The sequence below is a fragment of the Corapipo altera genome, unplaced genomic scaffold, assembly GCF_003945725.1.
Source record: "Corapipo altera isolate COAL_440 unplaced genomic scaffold, ASM394572v1 23b, whole genome shotgun sequence".
NCBI classification, from domain to species: domain Eukaryota; kingdom Metazoa; phylum Chordata; class Aves; order Passeriformes; family Pipridae; genus Corapipo; species Corapipo altera.
Genome location: NW_020884885.1, coordinates 10,146,600 through 10,169,153, shown reverse-complemented (window position 1 = coordinate 10,169,153; position 22,554 = coordinate 10,146,600). Strand labels below are relative to the sequence as shown.

General features: G+C 41.9%; 1 protein-coding gene across 3 annotated transcripts; it reads left to right on the top strand.

Moving 5' to 3' along the window:
* The first annotated feature begins 1,631 nt into the window (after positions 1–1,631).
* On the top strand, positions 1,632–22,258 carry C1QTNF4 (C1q and TNF related 4). Of its 3 annotated transcripts, none has more exons than XM_027642517.1 (2): positions 1,632–1,705; positions 20,720–22,258. In XM_027642517.1, exon 2 carries the CDS (start codon positions 20,725–20,727, stop codon positions 21,826–21,828), a length of 1,104 nt encoding a protein of 367 aa, XP_027498318.1. In that variant the 5' UTR covers positions 1,632–1,705; positions 20,720–20,724; the 3' UTR covers positions 21,829–22,258. The 3 variants fall into 3 exon arrangements, with proteins under 3 accessions (XP_027498318.1, XP_027498319.1, XP_027498320.1); XM_027642518.1 differs by lacking the exon at positions 1,632–1,705 and adding an exon at positions 12,508–12,702; XM_027642519.1 differs by lacking the exon at positions 1,632–1,705 and adding an exon at positions 20,537–20,557.
* Positions 22,259–22,554: the final 296 nt, after the last annotated feature.

Genomic DNA, 22,554 nt, shown 5'->3' with positions numbered 1-22,554 from the left:
AGGGACAATGGGTAGAGATTTACGTAGTAGCAGGTATTTGGTATGATGTGCACACCACGTTAGACAAGCTATTGAGTGGAGGGAAGTTCTCGTTATGCCAGAAATTGCCTTCTTGCACTAAAAAGCAAATGACTTTCTGGTCATTCCATCTGTCAGTCCTCTTTCTCTCTGAAGAAAGCTATTAGTTTTTCTTTCCTTTTTTTTTCCCCACTCTCTTTCTATTGTAGGGATCAGCCTTGTGACTGGTATATGGGTGCACTGTGTACTCTGACACCTCATGAGGAAGGGAGGGAAGGGGAAAGGGGTGATGTGAAAACTGATTCAAATGTGTCTGTTACTGCAACAGGGGAAAGTACTGGTGTCTGTCACAAGAGGGTAAGTGGAGATGGAGGTTGGAAAGCAGAGCATGCCAACACAGGGCAACAAAGGCTAGACTATTCACTAGGAGAAGTATTACTTGGTGCCCCATCTGTAGTCCGAGAGAGTACAATGCCATTTAAATTCATAGCAGCCGGGTATAGGAGAGTGAAAGACCTTTTGAGATGGACAGCTAGAAGACTTTTTAAAGATTCAGACCTTTACATCTTCTTTCTGGAAGTCAACATCAGATTTTACAGGACTAACAATAAACATGCTTTACAAAACCCCAAATTTGCTCTTCAACACAGAACCGGACTGTGAAAAGCTTGCTATTTTGCTGTCAGCAGAAATCAATGGCAGCCTTCAAAGGAACAAGTACTAGCCTTGTTGTTGTTAGGTGATGATCTAAGGCAAGCCAAGCTTTCTAGAGAGAGATGCAAGCTTTTGATGAACCAAATAACACAGTTAGTCTATAGACGTGCTTTGGGACTCACAAATCTCCAGAACAGAAGGTCAGACATGAACATGCTCTCGGGTAGTCAAAACCCTGTCGTTTCCCCCAGTTACATCCTTTGGTCCAGCTAAGGCTATTAGCTCTCCCTCATGGACCTGACCGAGGACTGCCGGGGTGGGAGCACTGTCCCGGATCGCTTAGCCCGGGACTGGAGGGCGCTGGGCTCTTCCCTCTCCAACCCCAGGGCGGTCCGGCCGGTCCTACACCGCTGCCCGGGAGGGGAGCAGCGTTGGGCGCTCCCCCGCTTCCCTCTGTCGCCGCAGACGCCACTGTGCTGAATGAAAGGCTGGTGCACAGTCCCGCGGCGCCCGTTTCCTGAGCCCTCTCCTCCCGGGAAGGCAGCAGGGAGCCCAGCCCGGTTTTGTCACTCCGCCGCATCGCTCCGTCGCCCTTTCCCGTGTGGGTGCTCACACGCCCCACCCCGGTACGCAGCGCCCGCCGGTGCCGCAGCCTCCCGAAGACCGACCGGACTGCGGCGGTGACAGGGGCTCCGAGACCCTCCGCCCCGCCGCCCCCTCCTCTTCCCTTCTCCCGCCCGCCCCCGGGCCCTCCTCCCGTCACTGATTCGGCGCCGGAGCCCCGGGTGCCCGAGCCCCCCTCCCAGTCCCGGCCCCCGCCGCCGCCGCCGCTACCGCGGCTCCCGAGCTGTCAGTGCGCAGGCAGCGCCGGGGCCCCGCGCCCAGCACCGCGCCCAGCATCGCTCCTAGCACCGCGCCCAGCATCGCGCCCAGCATCGCTCCTAGCACCGCGCCCAGCATCGCGCCCAGCACCGCGCCCAGCACCGCACTCGGACCCCGCCGCCGCGGAGCCGCCACCGCGGGGCGGCAGCAGGTACCGTGCCGGGGGAGCCGCTGCTGCGGGGGCCGGGCTGCACCTGCAGGGCCGGGGACTAAGATGGGATCCCCCGGTCGGACAGGGGCGATAGAGCGGGACCGAGGCCCCGGGGGGAGGCCGCCGGTGCGGAGCGGTGCCCGGGCGGCGGCGGAGGGGCCGTCGGGGCTCTGTCGGCGGCCGCCGCGGTCCTTGGGAAGGCGGGCGCTCGGGGCAGCTGCGGTGTCCCAGCCTCTGGCCTCGGGGCGGCGGGCAGGGCGCGGGCTGAGCACCCTCCCTTCCCACTGAGCGGCTGGACAAAAGCGGGAAATGCCCGAGTTATCCTCCCTCACCCATTTTATTTCCAATATGAAATGACTAGAGTTTATGTGGAAAAAGGTATGAAATTTTGGCCCCACTTTGCACGGAGCCGAGGTGGGAAAACCTCCCAGGGACCAGCTATGGGGAAGAGAATCCTGGAAAATTTCCACAGAGGCAGTTTCTCAGGTGGGAAATAGCATTAATCTTGCATGGATCTGTAATCTCCTGGGGGAACTGAATATCAAGGATTTTCCCAAGAGTGGCATATGCAACTGATTCTGTAATGTACAATTTTCTGTTAGACAAGCTAGTTTAATCCTTCTCTGTGTACTTGGCAATCCCACCATCATCTCTTCAACCCATTCCCGAAAAGCTCCCAGGGAAGTAGGTCAGTATTTCCAGATGATGTTTCTATTAGACGCTGGGTGAGTTTCTGCGATGCCAGCTGACTAGAAGGCAGCATTGTGACCCTTCAGTTTATGCACATACTGAATGAGCCGTGCTTCAATTATTCATTCTGATGCTATTGCAACCTTCTTCTCCAGGGACATGATGTGTAATAAGTCTTTGAAACAGTTTGCCAATGAGGCTGCAATCTTGTCTAGGCATATGGCAGCTGTTTTCTTGTCTAACCATTTTTAAGGATTAATTTGTAGCAGTGAAAGGTATGTCAAGGAGGCATAAGGATTCCCGGTAGGGTAACATTACCCTCTACATTCCTTCTGTTTCCCTCAAAAAAGCCGTAATTCAGAGAACTGAATAGTTCGTGGACTAGGCTCTGCAAATGAGTTTTGAATTTTCCGTCTGGAAGAACCAATACCTTCAAAGTACATTTGGTTTCTATAGTGGAGAACCTATGGCTTTGATATAGAATTGATTTAAATCTGATAATTTGTTGATGTTGTAGACATTTGCTATTTTGTAGATGAAGAAACAGATGCACAGATAAAATACATTGGAACCAGAGATTTGACACCAAAACTTGGAACCCTGTTTGTTGTTGTTTATGTTTACTGGTGTGATCATCTGTCCGTTGTGCTGTGCTGTCCACTGATAAACTGCAAACCATTCATATTTCCAAATACATGAGGCTGGGTGGACCCACAGTGGCAGCAGATATACTTATGGAAAAATGGGATAACTACACTGTGACCTGTGGTCAATTAGGTGTATGATAGCTTTTATACTCTCTTTTTTAATAACAGACATATTGCCGAACAGCAGCAAGCCTGACTGTTGAGCGCCAGTTCTTGGAACACCAACTCTTGTATAAAATAATAACCTGGATGAAAACAGGCACAGTGAGAAACATGGTATGTCAAAGGTGTAAAGAGACAAGATAGTTTGAACCTTCTGTGCAGAGCACCCTGTAATATGAAGACCAAAGGAAAAAGAGGCCAGTGCTAGTGGAACTGGGTCCTAGTGGGAAGTAGACAAGCAGTGAGCCTCCAAGAGATCACTGTCCTTCTGCCAGAATTTCCACATTCTTATGGTTAGTTGTAGGCAGAGAGCATTGAAACAAATTAATCTGATAGTGACAGTAGACTTCCAAGATGGAGAGTACCTTAGCGAATATAATATTCCCAGCTGAGAAATGTCTCCCTCCAAGAGGTACTCATCTCTGCATTGACCCTAAGAATGAGAATAAAGAAAAAAAATAGGGCTTAAACTTGCTAGAGTCTTACAAATTATGAAGTCCAGGACTTTGTTATCAGCATCTGAGGTCAGATGTTAGGATTTGGTGGGTTTTATTCCTGAACTCTTCCATTCACCCATCCTTTTAAAACACCAAAATATGAAGTATGGATTTTACTCCAAGATGCACAGTTAAGGAAAATGATGTTTCACTGAATTACAATTTACTGACTAGTCTGTAGGAGTAAGGATCTTTCTACTGTCTTGGACAACACATTAAGGCTTAGCAATTTGTTAGTTCATCATACAATATTTGAAAGACTGACTGTGATTTTCACCCAGTAAAAATTAAAAGCTTCAGCTCTTACATCTTGTTTGACACACAGAAATTTAGTATAGATCCCATTGGCCAAGTACAAGCTGAAGTAAAGTTAGGACTTTATTTTTCCTTTCAGCTTTCCTTTAACTTTTCCTTTGACCCTTTTCTTGGTAAGGAAATTTACCTGATGTTCAAATGAGATAAGCCAGTAATATGCAATTACTGTGATGCTGGCTCTCTGTCAATCTGTTGTCTACCACAAGTGCTTTCTTGTCCCTGTAAAGCTTCTCTCTAGTTGCATGCTTCCTCTAGACAGATTAGAGAACAAAGGAGGAACTCCTGCTGCATCTAAGCAAAGGTCTGAGGTTTCCAGCAGAGGTAACACCACCAGAATCAGATGATCACAGAGCAAGCAGTGAGTGTTACTCCAGGGACTAATAATTGATTACCAGGGCTCCATCGGGACACAGTAAAAATTCATAAAGTCCTATTTCTTCCTCTTCACCCTCCAGCTGGTTAATTCATACCATGCATGTTTTCTGCTGTGCCAGGATCTCAGCCACAGTGCCTGGAAAACTGTCTGTATTTGGTTAAGGAATCTGGGGAGATTATGATAATGCTTACTGGAATAAGAGCCAGAGCTAGATGAGAGATTCAAGCCTCTGTTGTCAGGAGGAATACCAGATCATCACTATTCCAATGTACACAAAGGCTTGCTTTCTGTTATGTGCCTGCTTATGACCATCATGGCTGGCATTTAATCTCCAAGGAAAGGATCCTGCAGTCCTTTGGTCAAGAGCAGATGCAAAGAAAATGTTTAGTCCATTGAAATCAACCATCTGCCTTGGTGCTGCCCTTGAAGTTTATTCTTGTAACTACAAGATTTACAACTACAAGACTAAATTATGTCATTTCTAATATATCCCGAAGTCAATTAAGAGAAATGGTCACATCTTTCCCATTTATTTTTTCAGTATTCCAGCAGGTTTGACAGCATTGGCTTTTGTTCATTTTACATATTAAAAGATATTTGTGGCATAAGAGATTTAATTTGGGGTTGGTTTTTCTTTTAAGTAAAAGTTGAGATTCTTGACTGTGGTTACACATTAATTTAAATATTTGCTTTGGTGAGCCATGGGGCACAGCAGGTGAAGGAGGCTATAAACTGAATAAACATGATTATCTGAACAGGCAGATCTTCTTTAAATAATAGCAGAAGATTCAGAACTCATAATCTGTATGCTTTTAGTCTGTACCAGTCCTTCAGAGAGGTCACAAGCTGCTTAACACTGATAGGATAGCTGTGTCGGGGTGTCCCGGATCTGCTTTTCTTCAGTGTTTTTAGGTGACCTGAATGGTAATTTAAGGAGTGAGTAAATCACATTTTCCAGGGACATGAAACTGTGACACTTGAAATATGCTGGAGGAAAAGATTAGAATTCAAAAATTTTCCAACAAATTAGAAGCACTGCTCGGAAAAGAGCAGGATGAAATTTGGTAGGGATAAAGGCAAGATGCTGCAGTAAGGCAGAAATTATCAACTGCATAAGCACAAGACACAAGTAAATTACTAGGTTGCAACTCTGCAGAAAAGAATCTGTTATGATAGATCACAAGCTGAACATGAGTCAATGTCATGCTGTTGCAAATGAAGGCAAACATCTTGCTAGGATATGTAAAAGACATTGGAAGCCTGGAAGACATGAGAAATCCTCTGGTCTGTTCAGCATTGCTAAAGCTTCAGCTTGGAACCTGTGCAAAGTTTTGGTTATTGCACTTTGAGAGACGTGCAATTCAATCAAAGAGAGTTGAGAGAAGGGCAGCAGGACTCATCACAGGTCAGAAAAACGTGACCTGCAAGATGATTTGAAATAACTGAAATTTTTTAGAACAGAAATTTGACAGTGAAATATAACAGTCTTTAGATACAAAATAGAGGAGGGAACGATCTTTTCTTTGGGCTTATGGCGGACAGAATGGAAAGCAAGAAATAGCAGAAAGAATGATTATTGTAGACTACAAGGGTAATTTTCTAGAACCTAGGAAAGTAAAACCTCTTGAATAAATATTCTGTCTAGAGAGGTTGTGAAGACATTTTAAGAACAGGTGAACAATTGTTTTAAGAACAATTATCTCTGAAGAATCAAGTAAGGGTAGTTATCCTATCATAGGAAAGCACCTTGGACTATTTAATGTTTTAAGTTCTCTTCTAGACAGTTCTTCTATCATTTTATAAAGGTAACACGATAATTTTGTGGAGGCATAATAAAAGCAGTCTGCTGACCCTATTCTGATGTTTGTCTGATATCCAAGGATAGCACAGCACCAAAACCACAGACCAGGTCTTTCTGAAAAGAGTCTGAAAGAAAGGTAAGAGCTTCTAGAAGACCATGAGAAGAGGTCTCTCTTTTTGGAGAAGACATGGAGACTTCCTGATTTCTCTGGAGCATATGCTTGACTGAGTCTATGAATGCTGAAAAGAATGATATGGAAAAAGAAAAATGAATGAGTGTTAGCAGTTAGTAAGATTATCTGAAGTGAAGATACAAACTCTTCTGGTAATTTACTCCTTGAATGAAAGACTGTAGTCCAAAAATGCTTTTTTAGAGGTAAAATGAAATAAAATAATGACATTCAGAATAGAAATAAAATAAAGCATAGTTCTACAATTTATATTTTAGACACTTCTCCAGGGAAAGAAAATCTAGGTCTTCTAGTATTCATGGTTTAACATATATTGTTTAATATAAATGGAACAGACAGTCCCCTGTGCATTCTGAGAAATCCTGGATCTCTGTGAGGAGACAGATAGAAAGAAATAAGAGAACAATGATCAACTCTTCTGTATGCTACAGTGGTGGGCTGCACATAAGATCCTGAATAGAACACATTCTGAGTCCAACCAAATAATTTTTTAGTCGTTTAAAGGCAGAGCGGTTTTTCTCTCTCCTCAGGCTCTAGACCTTTCCACTCAGGCAAAAAGAAAAGCTCTTGGAGAAGTTAAAGACATACTTGGAGGAGTGAAAGTGTTTTTATACCACACAGGCAACAGGGAATTTTTTCTATGAAAAGAGGTACTCTCTGGGACTGAAAGGCTGCAAAGCAACTGCTAGGAAGAATCTGTGTTGAATGAACAAGACAGGGAGAAAACGAAAAATTAGGCTGCGCTTTTTAGAAGGCTGTTTTCACAGAGCAGTTGTTCAGTGAACTGTAGCATATTAGCACAATAATCTGTTGTAATTTAAACAGTCTTACACTGGTATTATCCATAAGTTGATAGAAATCCTCATATTTTGATTTACTCTGGGACATATAAGCACAAGCTGTAACACTGTATAAGCTCTGATTGATTTACCCCCTGCCCCCATCTTCTATAACATCTGGAGCACCTTGGGAAAAGTAATTATATACTTAGAAAGCCAGTGACTTGATGCCCCAGATATTTCAAAGTGAATTCACATCCCTTCCAACCAAGGACTGAGCAGTGCCTCAAGTTAGCTTGCACTGCATTGCCTGAGTTTATTTCATCATTCCTTTTCTCACCCTTCCGTTTGCTTTTTTTATTTGGGAGACAGAAAGGGTATCCAAAAGAAGGATTACTGTGATCTGATGCTAAATGAGGTTTAGCTTTGGAACAAGGTGGTTCTGGAAGGAAATAAAGCAAATATAGCCAATGTAAAAAAAAATCCCATGTTTATTAATAGGAGAAGGCAACAAGATGAGAGGGTTGTTCTCCAGGAAATTTGCGAGGAAATCTGAAACAGACTGTGCAGAAAAATACTGAACGTGCTGGATGGTGTTCTGCAGATGGTAATCTCCTGGTGGAAGATGTTGATAATTATCTTGAAAAAGAATGGTATTAGGCAGAAGTAGCTAGAAGGAAGGTAGGGAACTGAAAGAATTTAAATAGAGGGAGCACTGGCTTGAAATATGAACTGTATATGAACATTTGGATTTAGGGTGCATGAGTGGAATTCCTCAGTGTGATTGTGAGGAAATAGTGTAGGCTATTGCAAATGGCACTTCTCTCAGTATGAGCTGCATATTTAATGCAAAGTAATGATATCCAACCCTGCTTTAAATAAAGTATCTCCATAACAGGGGTTAGAGCAGCCATATCCTTCGTGTTCTTTATGTTATGTCCAGCTAGGGTCTAAAAGTCAGGTAAAACCTGCCAGTGCATTGCTGCAGTTGTTATTTCAGTATTTTAGCAAAATTCTTTTCCTATAAGCAAAAATCAAAGGCATCAGCTTCAAGCTGTCAAAGGCAATTCTGCCTAGGAGGAAGCTGGCTGGTCACACAGATGAGCCTGGAATCTGTGAACACTTGACAGGCACTGAGCGGTTCCTCACTGTGAATGAGGAACTGATGAGTGAACAGCAGTGTCCAGCAGCACTTTTTGATGGTAATGCCAAAGCCTTTTGCCAGCAGCTTCCCAGTGCAGATGGAGTTTTACAGAAATAGTCATACAAGCATTTCTACTGCCATTATGAAGGGACTGGCATTTTTTAAATACTGGAAACAATATAAAGCTAGAAAGCAGATATGGGAAAAACTTTGTAAAGCTTTGTGTGAATTGAGGAGATTTTTCAGTAAATGCTTCTCTCTCTTCCTTCAGTCAGGGCAGTAGATTCTGCATTGTAGGCAGCAGCACCTCTCTGTCAGATTGTCACAGAAAAATCCACATTCAAAAGCACACTGTGAAAACTTGACTTGTATGGAGTTTTGAGGAGGAACTTCACAGTTCCCTGTTGAAGAAGATGACAAGCTGATTAAATCCATGGACCAAAAATATACTCGGAGTTAAAAAGTGGAAGCAGAAACTGTGGTTTTCCTGAAAATATCAGCTATCAATTCACAGTCTTGGGATGTCTCATTTTCAACAGCTGTAGCATTCTGAGAAAAGGTTGCTAGTAAAATGGCTAAAAAATTGAAAGGACTGAGGTTACAGCTGTTTATAGACATTCCTCGGAGAGGTCTTGCTACAGGATTTGGCAGGAAAGACCACTGGAAATGGGGAACTACACATTGCTGGTTGTAAACGGTCAGTATTAATAAACATGATGATGACTAACCCTGCTGATTTCCTTTCCTGCTCTTAATTGTGTAAGAAAGAATGCTGTTGGGTCAAGAATTGGATAAACATGATTCCTTAAAAGCAATTGATATTGAAGATCACTGTATTGCAGAGTTTCATTATTCACTGACTTCTGTACCACCCAGGGGAAGTTTCTGTCTCAAGACACTCTCTGGTGACAAAAATGAGGGTAGTCACATGCAACGACTGTTCTTCCAATGTTTTTTTCCCAATCTGTACACCAATTCATTGGATACAAAAGCAACAGGATTCTCATGGATATTAGGAAGGAATTCTTTATTATGAGGGTGGTGAGGCACTGGAACAGGTTGCCCAGAGAGGTTGTGGATGCCTCATCCCTGGAAGTGCTCAAGGCCAGGTTGGGTGGAGCTTAGTCTAGTGGAAGGTCTCCGGCCCATGGCAGGGGGTTGGAGCTAAATGATTTTTAAGGTCTCTTCCAGCCCAAACCATTTTATGATCCTATGATCCTGTTGAACAATTAGAGAACAGAACCAGAGGAGAGACTTATTAATGTATGTGTACTTTGACTGATACCTCCTTTTCCCCAAAAAGAGTTTTGATTCTGGAATAATACTGGCCTCTACAGAGTGTATGATGATTGTTCTCCAGCTCCAGGTCTGTGTCCTGACTCAGCGGGAGGAGAGGCAGAAATGAAGATGCCAGAGCAGAGATGAAAGATACACAGATCTTAATGCCTTTTATCACTTTCTTCATTGAACTAGAGCTCAGTGAATTTCCAAATTGAGATGTTGCAGTATGTTGACAGTGAAGAGCAGCACTGCAGTGCAATTCACAGTGTTCTCTGAGTTTCTTTACAGTAATGAAACAGCAGGTCATGAAAAGATATGAATGTGGGGTTTTGACTGAGTTTGATGGCAGATGTTAAAAGACAGCATGTTTTCCTGCCTTACCTGTCAAGACATGTTAAAAAACTTGCAAGGAAAGCAGCATTCCTGTAGGCAAATGCACCAGTACAAATAGGTTTTTCAGATGGATTTGCAAAGCCTACCGTCAGAAAATACCACTCAGTAGCTTGTGACATTTTCTCAAAGTATATTGTAGTGAAGCCTTTGATGGATAAAATGACCAAAGCAATTTTGTTTCCATTGATGAAACATAGTTTTACAATTTGATTTATCAAGCAAAAGAAGATGAACCTTAGCCTTTCTGAAAGTTTTTGTTAACTGCAGATAATCAAGATGGGAACTGGATTTACCCAACTTGTGAAAATTTTTGGCTGCATTGCTAAATCAGCTCTTAGCAGGCCATGAGCTCAGACATAACTAGGAAACGAAAATGCTTTTTGTTGTCATTGTGTGTAATCCCAGCTGGCACTCAGCTATCCATTAATTCCCTTAGGGTACAACTGCTGGGCTCCACAGGTTCATCCTAACTTTGAATTTGATGATCAACCAACAAGTACCAGCATATTCCCTCTAGCTTTTACCCAGGTGGGTGATGTGACGGGTCTTAGAGCTATGACTGGAGGGCAGCATTCCAGTGAGTATGGAAGGGATTGAAAGCAACTTCTGCAGGCACAGAGTTCCAGAAAAAATTATAATTATTTGCCAACTCAAGTGAGAAAGAGAAGGTATGGCTATGCAGCTAGAGAAGAAAACAGAAAAGAAAAATCTAAAACTTGGGTTTTTTGTTTGATTAGAACCTTACATAGCAGTTAAATTAAAATCATGTATTGACTGATACAAAGTGCAGCACTGACTCACAGAAAGAAAATTGAGGACATAAAACCATCTCAGAGAGGACAATGAAGAAACCTTGAGAGTACACCACAGGTTCCAATATCTCTTGTAATATCAGCTCACTTTCAAGTACAACAGACTTCAATAGGAAGGTATGACACAAAAGTTACAATTCCTGTAATATATAGGCAGTCAAAATTACTTTCCTATTTAGTGCACCTTTGTGGGGCTCAGATTCCACAGGTTCCTAGTAGTTCCTGGACAAATAAACCTACTAATAACAGCTATTTTCATTCTTAGTGAGGAGATGAGAGGAGAACATGAAAGAATCACTGCAAGATTTTGCCCAACTGATGGTGCTGTACCGTTCTGCTTGATGACTGGTAATGGGAATGAAAGTGGCAATATGGAACAGGAAGCAAAGCCAATACATCCTGTGTTTAACTGGAATATTTACTCTCATCTTGATGACATTTACTTTAATGTCTATAAATATTTGTTACAATTAAGGATTGAAAGAAAATTGACAAATACAGCATCAACTCTGAGAACAGGCCGGGAACCTCCTCTTCCAATGAGCGTGATCAGAGGATGAAAATATTCATTCAGCTGCAGTGAAGAAAACTGCTGCTTAGATGCACAGAGGAAAGTGTGGGTCAAAAAAACAAAAATCAAACACCTATATTGCAGGTATATTTGTCTATAGTAAATACCGTAAATACTGTAAACAGTCTCTGAACTGTTTCTAGACTTTCATTTATTAACAGAGGGAGTGGGGATTTTCCTGAGAGCTAAACTTTCTTCACTGGAAGTGATGTAGAAAAACTACTAGAAAGAGCCATGGTGTTTAACAATAAAACAGAAAGAATAAAGGGGTTAGAATCTGAGTTGATTCCAGAGTACTGATTCCAGTGTCATTCTGCCTGCCTAGTGTTTCCACTTTGTCACTTACAGCTCAGTTTACCTAACTGAGTTTAATGCAGAGATTTTATTTTTTTAAATGTCCCTAAGATGTGAGCTACACCACCACTTCAGGAAAACCTACTAATAAGCTTGTGTTCAGTAGAGCTGTCTAAACAGCTTTTTCATTCTTTATGAACGCTTTCAATTCCCCATGCTCCATTAGTTATTGGGAAAAAACATTTATCTTTTTCCCACACAAACTCTTACTAAAAGAGAAAAATGGCAACAGTAGTCTGTGATGCTAAATCCATCTGCATTTTTCTTACTTTCCCAGATTTTGTCTCCAACCCAGAAAAGTCCTCTGCGAACACTTATAAACTTTCTTCATCATTGCCTCCTAAGTCAGTCTCTCATGGTTTGTATAGCTATAACCTTCCTCTTCACATTCTCTTGCAGCACTGCTGTGGTACTAACTGGATCTTGCTTGTTCATTTCAGTTTGTCAGATGATGAAATAAAACCATTTTATTTCATAGACTTATAGAATCAGGAAATGGTTTGGGTTGAAAGGGACCTTAAAGATGACCTGGTTTCAGCCCCCCTGCCATGGGCAGGGACACCTTCCATTAGACCAGGTTGCTAAAAGCCTCATCCAACCTGGCCTTCCAGGGATAAGGCATCCACAGCCTTTCTGGGCATTTTGTTCCAGTCCTTCACCACCCTCACAGTAAAGAGTTTCTTGCGAATATCTAATCTACTTTCAGTTGAAGGTCATTCCCCCCTTGTGTTATCACTACATACCCTTGTAACAAGTCCCTCTTCTGCTTTCTTGTAGCCCCCTTTAGGAACTGGAAGGCTGCAATAAGGTCACCCTGAAGCCCTCTCTTCTTCAGGTTGAACAAATCCAACTCTATCAGCCAGTCTTCATAGAAGAGGTGCTCCAGCCCTCTGATCATCTTTGTGGCTTTTCTCTGGGCTCAGTCCAACACGTCCATGTCTTTAACACCCCATCCAGGATATTAAGTTTAAACACCTTAAGCCAGGTGAGAAATTTAAAACAAAACAGGTATGTTGCTGGGACAATCTTTCTGGCAGTGTCCTTGTGCCTTATATGGTTTTACTTCCACAGTCAAAGCAAAAAAAAAACAGGACTTCTGTGAAAAAGTCTTGCTGCTACATGGCTTCTAGCCCAGCCACCTGGAACAGCAAAATTGCCCTCTACTCCGTTCTCTAAGGTCTCTGTGTCTTCCTCTCTCTTTAGAACTAGTTTTTGAACCGTGCACTCTGCCTCTGGAGCCCTCTTCTCTCACTGTCTTAACTGAGATCTTTATGGTATATGCTGCCAAAGTGTCAGTTACTTTCTTTTACCTCTCAATATACCTCCTGGTATTCCAGGCCAGACTCTCCATTAATCCTTTATGCCAGTGTGATTTGCCTTCTGGTGCAACAATACAGTTCCTGCTGGAGAGACAGGATGCTCCAAGAAAGCCTTGTTCCACAGGCTCAGCATCTCTTGTGGCCACCTGAAGAAAGAAATGCACATAAACCAGGCTATAAAAGGCAAGTAGGTTTTGGGAGTGAGAAGAGAGATGGTTTTAACTTTGCATTACTGTAACTGTAATGGGATTCATGTGAAAATTCCTACTGTTGAAATGGTCTCAGTGTTTTATGTCTAAAGGTAACAGTGTTAAACGAACACTGCACAGCAACATTCTGGCTTTCTCAGGCTGTGGTTTTCAGTTTCCTCTGGCCTCTGCTTTCACAGAAGCTGTTGGTCATTGAACTCATTTCCAGCAATGGCTAGTTTTACTGCCTGTGTAATTTCAATGATTGCTTATCAACAGTTGGTTTAACTGCATGTGCAGAACAACTTTATAGTATTCAATACATTTCATGAACTACAGTTTAAACTAACAGATTCTAACAGTGTTTTATGTTCTTCCATTTCTGATCAGTGTTAGAGTATGTTTCTTTGCTTTACAGTTTTAGTCCTGTTTGCTTGAGCAGTGTATATGTGCTGGAGAGGTAGATTTGTGTCATGTGTTCATTTAGAAAAGGATGTAAAAAAAAATATTACATTTCAAAGCATTAGTTTGTTAGAATAACTCTTTGCTCTCATCTAGGGTTTATTCAGCTATCTTCTCTACTAAAACCCCATTTTTTCTGTCTAAATTAAAATATTTTTAAATATACATAGTAGCCAAAACAGAAGACACAGTGTGTCACTCTGTCCCTTCAAATATGTATGACAAATTTTCTTGAGTGCTGTTAAATAAGAAAAACCTTAATGTTGGAACAATCATATTTCATTTTGGTCAGCGAATACACATCATTTTATATAACATCATTTTAGCTTAAATAGGGTTGTTAGGGCTTTGGTTGAAACATAGCAGGTTTAATTCATATTCTGAGGTGCAGGCTAACATTAGTGGCTTATGCCAAAATACAGTCTCTCCATTTCCTTTTCCCCAGTATGGCTGGAGTTGGGGCACTTCAAAATATTTTTTGTCTCTCCACAGATCTTTGAGTACACAAAGGCTAGTTTATTATGTTAAAAGACTCCCTTGACTCAAGGAAACATTCAAAATCAAGTACTTTCTATATTAATGCCACACAGTTCTGTCATTGAAAGTGTGGCTTAGAGTTTCCAAAAAGCATTCAATATTTTACCTCTCAGGATTGTTCCAAAGTTAAAAAACTCGCACATTCATCAAAAGCAAAGAAAGGCCAGAGCCATAAGTGAATCCCTGATTTTTTTACTCTTGTACTCTTTATACAGATTTTGCTTTTGAGGATGTGCTTCAATTAATTTCTCCTTGATGTTGGAAGAAGTGGTACATTGCATTTGCATCATTATCTGATGTTCTTAATATGTATCAGATGAGTGGAACAGACAGTATGTGGTATCTGGGGAAAAAAAATCTTGCTAACTATAGTTCAAGAGAGATGTTCATTACACAGGCTTTCACTGATTCAAGTAATTGAAACATTTGCAACTGTCCTTAAATATTAGGGTGAGAGCTAGGAAGAACAGGGCTTTGCTCTTACAGCTTAGAGGATTTAAGAGCCTTTTACTAACAGTTAATCCAACTGCATTGCTTCAATTTTGTTTCATATCTCTTCAGTGATATTCTGGGCAAAATTCCCACTGAAATTAAAGGACTCTTGCATAAGGTAGGACTAGAGAATCTAGATAATTAGTATTTTGGAATTAAAAAAAACCCTTGTGAGTTTTACAGGCATGTCAGGCCTGCAAGTCTAGAAATTGGGTGACCTTTCTATTGTTGAAAGTCCTTTTGTACATCTGTGGATTTAAGTAGAAGAGTAAAACTGATTGTCTTTTCACTGGCGAATTGACTCTGTTCCAGGACAGAAAAATCACCTCTAGCAAACACAAAGCTATTAAAATTTCCTGGGTCATGCAAATGGTGAATTCTGACTTTCTTTTCAAGGAACATTTGCAACTCTTGTTCTGCTATGTGAGTCACTACCATTTAGCCCCTTCTTTTCAGGTCATTAATTTAATGTCAGTGCCTTTGAGAATTTTTTAGCTCCATCATGGGTTTTGTGCCTCCGATTCCAAAATTAGGTTCTTGACTACTTCTCTGTGGGCAGCTGTCCCTGTTGGTAGCATAAAGGCAGTAGCATACCTGGTTTATCCCTTGGGTCTGCTTAGCTTCATTACTTACTTCTGTGGTGTTGAGGCAATAAGAAATGGTAGGGTAGGGGAAAAGGGCTCTGATTCATATATGAGTGTAGTGAGACTAACACAGCTGCTATCTATGACATATGGTAAAGACCCACTTCTCATCTCTAGCCTGGGTCTTCCACTTCATTCTTCAGCTTTAAAACTTATGCCATAGCATCAGACTTAAGGCTGATATCTCAGTGTCCATGGCCAGCTTCACATTCCGGGTGCTATCTCTTCCATGCTGGAAGAAAATGATACCAATAAAAGACTTGGGCATCAGAAACACTTTCTAGGGGAGCAAGAGAGCATTTTGGAAGCTTTATCTTTCAGAAGTACTATGCTAACACTCAAGTCCAAAAGTTGGTCATGAGCTATCTCTGTTTATGGCACGCCTGTAGCTAGGTGAGCCTTCCTAATGATTGGGAAATCATTCTTAGACTGGTTTAGTGTGACACTTTATTAGATACTTTTTTATATACTTTCTAAATTATTTTTAAAAGTATCTAAATAGTTCTGAAAGTGCTGAGTGGGAGCTGTCAAGGAAACAACTTGCTAATAGAAACATGACATAATTAACTGCTTGATTTAAATGATTTGCCAGAAGAGCTAATAAATAAGGGACAGCAGCAGCAGAGGGTCTTTGCAACTGTACGAAGTGATCCAACATTTAATAAGTGACCTTATTACAGAGAAATTAGCTTTCAAACAGAAACAATGTCATTTGAAGGATCATAAGGTAAGAGGCACTGCATAGATTATTAAGCTGTTTTGTCTTTTTGTGCTTTTTGACCAGCAGTGGTGTGCTTGCACACACCTGACTCCTGGATACGCTCAGCGAGCTCTGGAGCACATTTTAGAACCAGACTCGTTAAAAATACAAATGCCAAATCTTCTCCTCTCGTTTCTTGTCTCAAGAGCATGCAGCCATGTCACAGTCATCCTGGTTCTCCATGAAGCCACACCATGGTGATCACAGGGATAACAATGGATAAGTATGAATCAGAAACATCTAATAGCCCTTATAAGTTTGCCTTTAGGTCTCAGTTTTCTAAGCTGGAAGCTGGTATGACCCTGCCATGCTAGATGTAGCACTCTGCACTCTGCAAAAATTATACTGCTGAATCAGAAGCTGAGCTCATGTTGTGACAGTTTGGGATTTGGTTCTTGGTGGGATGGTAGGGTCTGTTAGTATTTTTTAAATGGCAGCAGCAGCCAAATGCTATACAGACATGGGAAGAGAGAGTCTTTGCCCTGAGGTACTCATGAACTAAGTGACAAAGTAAGGAAAAATAAAGACAGCATGGGAGCAGATGCACGACAATTAGCTATACGTTAATAGTTCCATTGAAAATGCTTTCTTAAATTAATTTGCTGGGTGGAAGATAGTCTGTGTTTTAGACCTGACATTAGTTGGTTATTTCCATGTAAGTATCACGGCTAGGGTTATCAGCAAGTGAATTTTCAGCAGTGAGAAGGCAGTAGCCATGGAATTCAGTTATGGAATCAGGAATCATGACATAGGTCCTCTCCAGTCCAAGCTCCTGCTGAAAGCAGGACCAACACTGAATGCAGATCAGATTGCTCACAACTTAATCCAGTCTGGTTTGTAAACTTCCAAGTATGGAGATTTTGCAATCTCTCTGGGCAAACTGTTACATTCTTACATGCCTCATGGCAAATGGTTGCATGGCATGGAATTATTCTGCTTATATCTGTTCTGAATCTTCCACTTTAGATGTTATGACCATTGTCTCTTATTCTTCTACCATAGCCATCAGTACCTAGCACTGTCATCTCAGTAACCTCTAAAAGCACTGGAAGGCTGCTACTAGACCCCTCCAAAATTTTTCTTCTCCAGGCTAAACAAGCCCAGTGCCCTCAGCCTCTCCTCATAGGGCAGGTGCTCCAGACCTCAGCCATCTTGGCTGCCGTCTTCTGGAGTCGCTCAAGTGCCAACTAGAGAGGAATAATCACAGTCTGTTGATACTGGCTGCATTCTGTTGATGCACCCCAGAGTCTGTTTGCCTTCATTACCTGCAGGGCACAGTACTAACTCAGGTACAAATTATTGTTCTCCAGGACTCGTAGATCCTCTTTAGTAGCATTGCTCTCCAGCTAGTTCATCACCAGCCAACACACAGGGTTAGTCCATCCCAAGTACAGGAATTTGTATTTATCCTTACTGAATTTCTTTTCAGTCCATTATGCCAGCCTCTCCTAGGTCCCTCTGAATATCAGCTGTGCCTCCAAGTATCTGTTTTAGTGTCATGTGCAGTCTTGATCAGTGAGCGTTCTGTGTCCCTCTCCAGAATATTGATAAAAAATACAAAAGAGGACACCTGAAATTAAATATTAAGGACTCATTCTTGAGCCTGATAACCCAGTTGGTTTTTCACCTGCTTATCTAACATCACAACTTGGATAGAGGAATGTTCTCGGAGACTTTAGCAAGACAAAAACCTTGCTAAAGAATAGGTGATCTCCACTGGTCCCTTCCCACAAGAAGGCAATCAGTTTGATTAGACACAATCTACCTTCAGTTGAACAATATATGCTAAATGACATGTACTTTGACTAGAAATGCGTTGCAAGAAGAACATTCCATGATTTTCCCAGAGACTAAAGTGAGGGGCTATCCGGTTGACCAGCCTGTAGTTTTTCAGGTTGTCTCACTTGTGCTTTCTGAAGATGGGTGCAACATTTGCCTTTCTCCGGTAACCAGGGACCTCCTTTGATCTCCATTACCTTTCAAAGATGATAGAGAGTGGCCTCAGTATGACATTAGTCAGATCTCTCATCACCCTTCAGTGCAGCCCATGGGGTTGAGGAGAAGCAGGCTAGATCAGGAAAAACATTCTGAATTCAGGGGCATGGAGGGAAATATGGAGGTATTGTCATGTGCAGAGTGTGAGCTTCAGACTAAGTTTGTTAGAGAAGCCCTCCCACTGAGTCACAAAGTGCAGAAAGGACTCCCTTGCTTTCTAAACTCCTTCTCAGAGAGGAGCCTAAGTGCAGCTTGTTCCAATCTGGATCCAATCTGGATCCAGTCTTAGCCCCAGACTTAATCAATGGTTTATGTCTAAAGAATTACACTGGTGTAATTGTACTTTTCTACAACTTTGTCCTGCAGAATTAAGGATGGCAACCCAAATATATTTATATATATAGAACAAATGATTTATTTAAATTTCTTACAAAAATTATAATGATTAGAAAAAAAAGCTTAATTAGAATAATTTACAACAAAGTATGAATAGCTGTAACTACTAGTAAAGTGCACTGTTTTTGAAGCAATATTGAGGTAATTCTATTAAAGCAAATATATTGAAACAGTTATATTAAAGCTAACAAAACAATTATTAAGTAGAGATTGATGTTACTTACCCATGCCAACAACCATGGGCAAATATCTTTCGCTCGGCCTTGAGGAATAACCATCCCCACTCAAGGGAAGGATCTTCACACGCCTTAGGGAGGTACTCTAGGAGTCCTTGCTGTGCAAAAGTGGGACTGGCCTTTATAGCATAAAGGGATTCACTGTCAATCATATGCCTTTTTTAGATTATGTGTTATCAGGCTTACTCCACAAAATATGCTTTGTGCTGGAAAGGATGGTAGCAGCCCTTTAGTTTCTTTTGCTCAACACTTCTGATTGTCACTTCCATATTAGGACCTGCACATCCTTGCTGCTCCCAGCCTCAGTCAGGGAGCCTCTGTCTTGCAGGTCCTTGTGGTAGGTTTGATAGTTTGGTCAAGCTGGTCTCATATTCGTCAACACTAAGAACAGCAGACCCTCCTCACTCAATCTTATCACTGATCAGCAGACTCTCCTTGCTCAGGCCATCACTGATAAACTTGTAAGACAAATTTCGAGCTGATGTATCCCTGATTAGGCAGAGAGTCATGCTACAGATATCTGTGAGAGAAGTAATCTAGTGTAAAATTAGGACATGGATGGATATTTGTTTTTATCTTTGGTAGTGTGTCATTTTCATGTAGTTAAGTGGGAATCTAATTCATTGGGTTCATATCTGTTAAAGCTGCATCTCAGATTTCAGTTTTATTCTTAAGTGTGAAAGAGCATGGACTGTAGGTCAAACTGAATTCCTGCTGATGAGTGATGCTAGGTATCACATCTTGCCAAAACAGGATCCCATTGCCACCTGACAGTCTATGTGGATTCCATCTGCTTTGCTTCTATTATTAGGCCATCTCAGATGATTCAAATATTTACCTCTTTATCCTTTTAAATTCAGGATTTGTCTTCAGCCCTCCCCCCACTAAGTTGCATGTTTTGCTCCTGTTCTGCTGGTCTGTGAATTCTTTGTTTGGAGGCTGGCAAGGCACCAGTTCTGGGGTGACAGATGGAGCAGACTGCAAACCAGGCAGCTGCCTCCTAGCCTGAATGATATTTTAATAAGCACAGAGAGGTGACAGAGAGAGGCGCTTCTCACTGGAATGACTGGCAGTTTTGTTTTCAGTCTGAAAGCACTAATAGATAATTTTTGGCCTCAGTCCAAAAAAAAAAAAAAACCCACAGAAATTAGAAACAGAAAATCCTATTAGCTCCTATTTACCTCTCTTCTTTTTAGGGTCAAAGAAGTTTTTTATGTCTGGTCTGTTGTCCAGATTGTTTCCCCATTTTTGGTATTTTAGTTCTCTCTCACGAACTGCATACTTTAGGAGACTTTCCTTTTATTTGCCATTTTGTTTTCCTTCCTTTTTTATTATTTCAATAATTTTCTCCATTGTCTTCCTTCTCTAAATATTCCCTGTTCTTCATATTTCTTTACACTCTTCACAGGTTCATGTTGAAGTCTGAATAATGGGATCTAACAACTTGGCTTCTAGCTTCCACATTCTGTGAAACAGCCAGTGCAGTGCAAGGCAATGGCATCTGCATGGGAATCTCTAGAGCACGTCCTCTTCTCCCTGCCCTTCAGTTGTATCTCAGTCGTATAATACAGGGTTTGTGTAGGGCTTTGTTTCATCCTTACAAATAAAAGCACAACAAAAGGGGGCTCTGGCAAAGCCCCAACAGGCTTTGAGATCCCTCTGCGTTGTGAGCAACACAGTGTTCTGCAGACAAACTGTAGGATAGTCAGGCTTTCAAAGGAGGAGATTCTTTTTCTTCCAGTGAGTACAGGTTAAAAAAGATCCAGCTCTTGCTAGGAAAATATAAGACTGGTGCTGGGATCTGAACTGAGGAATGGTCCCATACACTGCTCAGAGAACACACTGGAAACTTCTCAATACTTGGACATAGACCTTCATGGCTGTGTAGCAAGTCTACAGGTCTGGGTTTCAACTGGTGTATGAGCTGTAAATTAGTGGTATTCCTGCTAAAATACGCTTCTTTTTTCTTTCAGATACAATGATGACACTGAACACTCGGATCTTCTTTGGCTTCCTTTGCTGCATTATTTTTGTTCCTACAGATGGCTTCCCAGCAGACACCAGTACTGAATTTCGCTCTGCTTTCTCTGTGGCCAGAACCAGCAGCATGGAAGGAAGCTCCGAGATGGTTATTACCTTTGACAAAGTGTATGTGAATATTGGCAATGATTTTGATCCCAAGACTGGATTGTTCCGCTGTCGAATCCCTGGAGCCTACTACTTCTCCTTCACTGTTGGGAAATACCCAAAGAAAAACTTATCTGTCATGCTGATGAGAAACAAGAATGAGGTGCAAGTAATCGTGTATGATGAACATCACCGCAAGGAACGGAAGGTAGCCAGCCAGAGTGCCATGCTGCAGCTTGACTATGGTGACACAGTTTGGCTGCGTTTACATGGAGATCCCAAGTATGCTCTTTACAGCAACGTGGGCCCCTATACAACTTTCAATGGCTACCTAATCTATCCTGACACTTCTGCCTTCTTCCAGAATGCTCTTAGCTCCCAAGAGCTGGGGCCACACCCTCACAAAATTCAGCAGCTTCCCAGAGAGCAGAGTGAAGCTTCACAGCGACACATGTTATCTGATCAACCAAACAGGGTACAAGACCCTCGTTCTGCATTTTCTGTTGCCCGCTCACAGAGTCTCCTGGGGACAGATAATAAGCAAACCCAGCACGAGCCAATCACATTTGACACAGAGTTTGTGAACATTGGAAAGGATTTCAATTCTTCCACTGGTATCTTCTCATGCCGTATACCTGGTGCATACTACTTCTCCTTCACCATTGGCAAAATGCCCTTTAAGACTATGTCTGTGAAACTTATGAAGAACCACAATGAGGTGCAGGCCATGATCTATGATGACAACCACTCCAAGAGGCGAGAGATGCAGAGTCAGAGTATCATGCTGCCTCTGCAATATGGGGACACGGTTTGGCTCTACAGCCATCAGCACGATGGCTATGGTGCCTATAGCAACCATGGCAAGTACATCACCTTCACAGGCTTCCTGATCTATCCAGAGGCTCAGCCGAAGCGGCTTTCAGGTGCCAGCTCACTTCAAGGGTCAAATAATTAAATGCAGATGTTAAAGGAGCATAAGAAGAGCCAAGATGCCATGAACTTGAGTATAGCTCCTCTTTGAATATCATCCTCTGCTTTGAGCATGCTATCATGTGTCCAGTGCTTTCCTTATGCTGCACGCTTTTGTGCCCTGTGTGCAGGGCCACAGCTGTGTCTGCCATTCATCTATAGAGAGGCCTTTCAGATTGTACCTGCGCGTCCTGTGTTGGTGTTTGATTTACGCATAAAGCATGAGGTAGTTTTGGGGCAGGGGTGGGGCGGTGTAGTGAGATGCTGAGGATCAGAAAACCACTGCATTCATGTTACTGCATGATCCCCAGCATCCAGAGAGCAAAGGATGTGGTGACTTTCCTTGTATATCTGGGGAGGGAATAAATGTAATGGAAATGAATGTAATAAAAATACAAAAGACGTAAAATGTTCTCAGTTTGAAATTTGTTGTTGCTTTGTAGCTTTTGTGCTTGTTACTGGCTGAGGTACCAGCTCAGGTGAGAAAGCATCATGGTGATTGTATGACCTGCATTATGTGTTACTGAGCCAGTCTGTCTGTGTACACTCTTTTTTATCACTTGTGTGTTTGAAGGGTTGGTACCTCTTATGATTTAATTGCAAATTTCACAATATTTGGTGCTTTTCTTAGTCTGATGTAGATGAAGTCAAGAAGCTGTGTTTGAGAATTTCAGCTTCCATGTTATGGAAAGAATACATATAGAAACAAACA